This window comes from Oncorhynchus masou, unplaced genomic scaffold, assembly GCF_036934945.1.
Source record: "Oncorhynchus masou masou isolate Uvic2021 unplaced genomic scaffold, UVic_Omas_1.1 unplaced_scaffold_1373, whole genome shotgun sequence".
Lineage (NCBI taxonomy): Eukaryota > Metazoa > Chordata > Actinopteri > Salmoniformes > Salmonidae > Oncorhynchus > Oncorhynchus masou.
Window position 1 is genome coordinate 1 of NW_027003637.1, and position 7,500 is coordinate 7,500.

Sequence of the window (7,500 nt, forward strand, 5' to 3'; positions counted from 1 at the left end):
CCCAACCTTCGCTTTCTCTCCCCGCTACTCTCTCCTCTTCCATCCTATCATCTCTTCCCTCTGCTCATACCTTCTCCAACCTTTCTCCTGATTCTGCCTCCTCAACCCTCCTCTCTTCCCTTTCTGCATCCTTTGACTCTCTATGTCCCCTATCCTCCAGGCCGGCTCGGTCCTCCCCTCCCGCTCCGTGGCTCGATGACTCATTGCGAGCTCACAGAACAGAGCTCCGGGCAGCCGGCGGAAATGGAGGAAAACTCGCCTCCCTGCGGACCTGGCATCCTTTCACTCCCTCCTCTCTACATTTTCCTCCTCTGTCTCTGCTGCTAAAGCCACTTTCTACCACTCTAAATTCCAAGCATCTGCCTCTAACCCTAGGGAAGCTCTCTGCCACCTTCTCCTCCCTCCTGAATCCTCCTCCCCCTCCCCCCTTCCTCCCTCTCTGCAGATGACTTCGTCAACCATTTTGAAAAGAAGGTCGACGACATCCGATCCTCGTTGCTAAGTCAAACGACACCGCTGGTTCTGCTCACACTGCCCTACCCTGTGCTCTGACCTCTTTCTCCCCTCTCTCTCCAGATGAAATCTCGCTTCTTGTGATGGCCGGCCGCCCAACAACCTGCCCGCTTGACCCTATCCCCTCCTCTCTCCCAGACCATTTCCGGGGACCTTCTCCCTTACCTCACCTCGCTCATCAACTCATCCCTGACCGCTGGCTACGTCCCTTCCGTCTTCAAGAGAGCGAGAGTTGCACCCCTTCTGAAAAAACCTACACTCGATCCCTCCGATGTCAACAACTACAGACCAGTATCCCTTCTTTCTTTTCTCTCCAAAACTCTTGAACGTGCCGTCCTTGGCCAGCTCTCCCGCTATCTCTCTCAGAATGACCTTCTTGATCCAAATCAGTCAGGTTTCAAGACTAGTCATTCAACTGAGACTGCTCTTCTCTGTATCACGGAGGCGCTCCGCACTGCTAAAGCTAACTCTCTCTCCCTCTGCTCATCCTTCTAGACCTATCGGCTGCCTTCGATACTGTGAACCATCAGATCCTCCTCTCCACCCTCTCCGAGTTGGGCATCTCCGGCGCGGCCCACGCTTGGATTGCGTCCTACCTGACAGGTCGCTCCTACCAGGTGGCGTGGCGAGAATCTGTCTCCTCGCCACGCGCTCTCACCACTGGTGTCCCCCAGGGCTCTGTTCTAGGCCCTCTCCTATTCTCGCTATACACCAAGTCACTTGGCTCTGTCATAACCTCACATGGTCTCTCCTATCATTGCTATGCAGACGACACACAATTAATCTTCTCCTTTCCCCCTTCTGATGACCAGGTGGCGAATCGCATCTCTGCATGTCTGGCAGACATATCAGTGTGGATGACGGATCACCACCTCAAGCTGAACCTCGGCAAGACGGAGCTGCTCTTCCTCCCGGGGAAGGACTGCCCGTTCCATGATCTCGCCATCACGGTTGACAACTCCATTGTGTCCTCCTCCCAGAGCGCTAAGAACCTTTGCGTGATCCTGGACAACACCCTGTCGTTCTCAACCAACATCATGGCGGTGGCCCGTTCCTGTAGGTTCATGCTCTACAACATCCGCAGAGTACGACCCTGCCTCACACAGGAAGCGGCGCAGGTCCTAATCCAGGCACTTATCATCTCCCGTCTGGATTACTGCAACTCGCTGTTGGCTGGGCTCCCTGCCTGTGCCATTAAACCCCTACAACTCATCCAGAACGCCGCAGCCCGTCTGGTGTTCAACCTTCCCAAGTTCTCTCACGTCACCCCGCTCCTCCGCTCTCTCCACTGGCTTCCAGTTGAAGCTCGCATCCGCTACAAGACCATGGTGCTTGCCTACGGAGCTGTGAGGGGAACGGCACCGCAGTACCTCCAGGCTCTGATCAGGCCCTACACCCAAGCAAGGGCACTGCGTTCATCCACCTCTGGCCTGCTCGCCTCCCTACCATTGAGGAAGTACAGTTCCCGCTCAGCCCAGTCAAAACTGTTCGCTGCTCTGGCCCCCAATGGTGGAACAAACTCCTCACGACGCCAGGACAGCGGAGTCAATCACCACCTTCCGGAGACACCTGAAACCCCACCTCTTCAAGGAATACCTAGGATAGGATAAGTAATCCTTCTCACCACCCCCCTTAATGATTTAGATGCACTATTGTAAAGTGGCTGTTCCACTGGATGTCAGAAGGTGAATTCACCAATTTGTAAGTCGCTCTGGATAAGAGCGTCTGCTAAATGACTTAAATGTCTTAAATGTGGGTTCTCTCCCAGTACTCCTGGTTGCCGGACTGACCTGGGATCAGAATATATAAAGGACTGAGTTAGTTTAAATTTAGAGGATGATTTAATACGTAGGTAAGAGCAATACATAATATTTGCCTCTAATAACACACTAATATGGTGCTAATAACATGCTTATAAGGTGCTAATAACACGCTAATAAGGTGCTAATAACACGCTAATAAGGTGCTAATAATGTGCTAATAACATGCTAATAAGGTGCTAATAACACGCTAATAATGTGCTAATAACATGCTAATACGGTGCTAATAACATGCTAATAAGGTGCTCATAACATGCTAATACGGTGCTAATAACATGCTAATACGGTGCTAATAACACGCTAATACGGTGCTAATAACATGCTAATATGGTGCTAATAATGTGCTAATAACATGCTAATAATGTGTTAATAACATGCTAATAAGGTGCTAATAACATGCTAATAAGGTGCTCATAACATGATAGTAAGGCGCTCATAACATGCTAATAATGTGCTAATAACATGCTAATAAGGTGCTAATGACATGCCAACAACATGCTAATGAGGTGCTAATAACATGCTAATAACATGCTAATAAGGTGCTAATAACATGCTAATGATGTGCTAATAACGTGCTAATTAAGGTGCTCATAACATGATAATACGGCGCTAGTAACATGCTAATGAGATGTAAATATGTTAGTCTAGTTCCACACATGGCGAGCCAATCAGAAGAGACAGATTGAGGTACACCATGTGGACACTACAATAAACGGGATGTAAATTACACACTATTATATCATCGTTGCTGCTATTAGCATGAAATAATGGTAATCGGCATTAATGAGTGTATAAATTAAGATTTACACTGTTACTACCAATCAACATCACATGTGACAGCTGCACTTCCTGTGTGGCTCTGTAGAGATATCTATCTATCCCAGGGTCTAGTCCCCATCCCATCTAGCATCTCTCTGGCGTTAGTCCCCATCCACTCTAGCATCTCTCTGGCATTAGTCCCCATCCCATCAAGCATCTCTCTGGCGAATGTCCCCATCCCATCTAGCATCTCTCTGGCATTAGTCCCCACAACCTGTTCCCCAGGTTTCCCTCACCTAATCTAGTATGAGAAGAGTAGAATGGTGGATGCAAGAACCCTGACCCCTCACCTGTCTTGTATGAGGATGGCAGTATGGTGGACACTTTGACCCCCAGGGTTCCATTTCGTGGCGCAGTGTGTTGATGAACAGGTTGAGAGCTGCCTTGGAGGCTCCGTACGCTGCTAGACAGGGAATGGCTGCTCTCCTGGAGGGAGAGAGAGGGAGAGAGAGAGAGAGAAAGAGAGAGAGAGAGAGAGATAGAGAGAGACAGAGAGACAGAGACATAAAGACAGAGAGAGCGAGAGAGAGACCACAACGTCAGTATTTAATATATCTAAATCGGTATTTGTTTCAGAGGGTTGAAGGGACGTGTTTATGCTACATGTTAACTATTTCCTCACATCACCTTCTATTATCTTAAAAGAACTGATACAATGTAAGTTACGCACTTTGCCCTTCGATTAATGCTTGTTTTATATGGACACATTTAAACACGTCAGTAAAGATAAGAAAAGAACACTGGTTCATATGAAGGTAGAGGTGGAGGAGGAGGTGGAGGAGGAGGTGGAGGAGGTGGTGGAGGAGGAGGTGGAGGAGGAGGAGGAGGAGGTGGAGGAGGAGGAGGAGGAGGAGGTGGAGGAGGAGGTGGAGGAGGAAGAGGTGGAGGTGGTGGAGGCGGTGGAGGAGGAGGTGGAGGAGGAGGTGGAGGAGGTGGTGGAGGAGGAGGAGGAGGAGGAGGTGGAGGAGGAGGTGGTGGAGGCGGTGGAGGAGGAGGTGGAGGAGGTGGAGGAGGAGGGAGGAGGAGGAGGTGGAGGTGGAGGAGGTGGAGGGAGGCGGTGGAGGAGGAGGAGGTGGAGGAGGAGGAGTAGGAGGAGGTGGAGGAGGAGGTGGAAGAAGTGGAGGTGGAGGAAGTGGAGGAAGTGGAGGTGGAGGAGGAGGTGGAAGAGGTGGTGGAGGAGAAGGTAGAGGGAGGAGGAGGTAGAGGTGGAGGAGGAGGTGGATGAAGTGGAGGTGGGGGAGGAGGTGGAGGAGGAGGTGGAGGAAGTGGAGGTGGGAGGTGGAAGAAGTGGAGGTGGAGGAAGTGGAAGTGGAGGTGGAGTTGGAGGGGGTGTGGAGGAGGTGGTGGGGGAGGTGGAGGAGGAGGAGGAGGTGGTGGAGGAAGTGGAGGAGGTGGAGGTGGAAGAAGTGGAGGTGGAGGAGGAGGAGGTGGAGGTGGAGGTGGAGGTGGATGAAGTGGAGGTGGAGGAGGTTGTGGAGGAAGTGGAGGAGGTGGAGGTGGAAGAAGTGGAGGTGGTGGAGGAAGTGGAGGAGGTGGAGGTGGAAGAAGTGGAGGTGGGGGAGGAGGAGGTGGAGGAGGAGGTGGAGGAGGTGGTGGTGGAGGTGGAGGAAGTGGAGGTGGAGGTGGAGTTGGAGGGGGTGTGGAGGAGGTGGTGGGGGAGGTGGAGGAGGAGGAGGTGGAGGAGGACGGTGGAGGTGGAGGAGGTGGTGGAGGAAGTGGAGGAGGAGGTGGAGGAGGAGGTGGAGGTGGAGGAATTGGAGGTGGAGGAGTTGGTGGAGGAAGTGGAGGAGGAGGTGGAGGAGGAGGTGGATGAGGAGGTAGAGGTGGAGGAAGTGGAGGTGGGGAGGAGGAGGAGGAGGTGGAGGAGGTGGAGGTGGAGGTGGAGTTGGAGGGGGTGTGGAGGAGGTGGTGAAGGGAGGGGGTGGAGAAAGTGGAGGAGGTGGAGGAGGCGGTGGAGGAGGCGGTGGAGGAGGAGGTGGAGGAGGTGGTGGTGGAGGTGGGGTGGAGGTGGAGATGGAGGAGGTGGTGGAGGAGGTGGAAGAGGAGGAGGAGGCAGATCAAAAGTAGGTGGAGGAGGAGGTGGAGGTGGAAGAGGTGGTGGAGGAGGAGGTGGAGTTAGAGGGGGGTGTGGAGGAGGTGGTGGAGGAGTAGGTGGAGCTGGAGGAGGAGGTGGAGGAGTAGGTGGAGCTGGAGGAGGAGGTGGAGGTGGTGGAGGAGGTGGGGGTGGGGGTGGTGGAGGTGGATAAGGAGGTGGAGGTGGAGGAGGTGGAGGAGGAGGACAAAGAGGCGGAGGAAAAGGAGGAGGTGGAGGAGGTGGAAGAAAAGGAGAGGGGGGAGAAGGAGGTAGAGGAGGAGGTGGAGGTGGATGAAGAGGATAGTATTGAAACAGCTCTGATTGGTTGGTATAAGGATGGTAGTATTGAGACAACTCTGATTGGTTGCTATTGGGATGATATTATTGACACAGCTCTGATTGGTTGCTATAGGGATGGTAGTATTGAGACAGCTCTGATTGGTTGCTATAGGGATGATATTATTGACACAGCTCTGATTGGTTGCTATAGGGATGGTAGTATTGAGACAGCTCTGATTGGTTGCTATAGGGATGATATTATTGACACAGCTCTGATTGGTTGCTATAGGGATGGTAGTATTGAGACAGCTCTGATTGGTTGCTATAGGGATGGTAGTATTGAGACAGCTCTGATTGGTTGCTATAGGGATGGTAGTATTGAGACAGCTCTGCCCTACAGGACAGTATCTCTACAGGACAGGATGTTGTTAGCACTATTATTTAGCTTTGCGTGTAGTTTGGTATTTTGTTGTTTTTGTTCGGTGATCATTTAATAAAGGAAGGAACCTTGGTCCACTCACAACTGGTTTCAACACCTGAACGTTGTGATTGGACAATATGGAAGGTGTGTGTATGAGTATGTGGTGAATTGTATTTCTGAGTGTGTGTATGTGTCGTTCACCCACCTGCAGGGCTGGAGATTGTGACGATGCGTCCCTTGGCCTGACGCAGCAGAGGCAGGAATGTCTTGGTGACGTTCAGAGTCCCAAAGAAGTTCACCTCCATACAGCCACGGTAGTTAGACATCAGAGACAACTCTGCATCCCCGAAGTTAACACATACTCCTGCATTATTCACCAAGCCCCACAGACCTAGAGAGAGAGAGAGAGAGAGAGAGAGAGAGAGAGAGAGAGGTGAGAGAGAGAGAGAGAGAGACAGAGAGAGAGAGAGAGAGAGAGAGAGAGACAGAGAGAGAGAGAGAGAGAGAGAGACAGAGAGAGAGAGAGAGACAGAGAGAGACAGAGAGAGAGAGAGAGAGAGAGAGACAGAGAGAGAGAGAGAGAGAGAGACAGAGAGAGAGAGAGAGAGACAGAGAGAGACAGAGAGAGAAAGAGACAGAGAGAGACAGAGAGAGAGAGAGAGAGAGACAGAGAGAGACAAACATAGTCAATGGTAGGCTTCGAGGGGACTCCTATGGTAGGTTCACCTATAGCTCATCTCTTGGCAGTAGTACTGTAGACTACTTTATCACTGACATCAACCCAGAGTCTCTCAGAGCGTTCACAGTCAGCCCACTGACACCCCTATCAGACCACAGCAAAATCACAGTCTATTTAAACAGAGCAATACTCAATCATGAGGCATAAAAGCCAAAGGAACTGAGTAACATTAAGAAATGCTATAGATGGAAGGAATGCAGTTTGGAAACCTACCAAAAAACAATTAGGCAACAACAAATTCAATCCCTTTTAGACAATTTCATGGGTAAAACGTTCCACTGTAATAGTGAAGGTGTAAACTTGGCAGTAGAAAATCTTAACAGTATATTTGACCTCTCAGCTTCCCTATCAAATCTAAAAATCTCAAATAGAAAACCGAAGAAGACACTAAACAAACAACAACAGGAAGAATTATCTATCCAAAATGGAGATGTATGGGTAAACCACTTCTCCAATCTTTTTGGCTCTATAACAAAGAATAAAGAGCAAAAACATATACATGATCAAATACAGATCTTAGAATCAACTATTAAAGACTACCAGAACCCACTGGATTCTCCAATTACATTGAATGAGTTACAGGACAAAATAAAAACCCTCCAACCCAAAAAGGCCTGTGGTGTTGATGGTATCCTCAATGAAATGATCAAATATACAGACAACAAATTCCAATTGGCTATACTAAAACTCTTTAACATCATCCTTAGCTCTGGCATCCTCCCCAAAATTTGTAACCAAGGACTGATCACCCCAATCCACAAAAATGGAGACAAATTTGACCCCAATAAATACCGTGGAATATGCGTCAACAGTAACCTTGGGAAAATCCTCTGCA

The 7,500-nt window shown here is 50.1% G+C and overlaps 1 protein-coding gene across 1 annotated transcript in view; it reads right to left on the bottom strand.

Annotated features, from left to right (window-relative positions):
• Positions 1 to 3,430: 3,430 nt before the first annotated feature.
• LOC135530538 (11-beta-hydroxysteroid dehydrogenase type 2-like) overlaps positions 3,431 to 7,500 on the bottom strand; it is a 45,813-nt gene continuing 41,743 nt past the window's right edge. The window contains 2 exon segments of the mRNA XM_064958839.1: positions 3,431 to 3,578; positions 6,132 to 6,317. Of these exon segments, the coding sequence (XP_064814911.1) occupies positions 3,556 to 3,578; positions 6,132 to 6,317 (209 nt within the window). The 3' untranslated portion in view covers positions 3,431 to 3,555.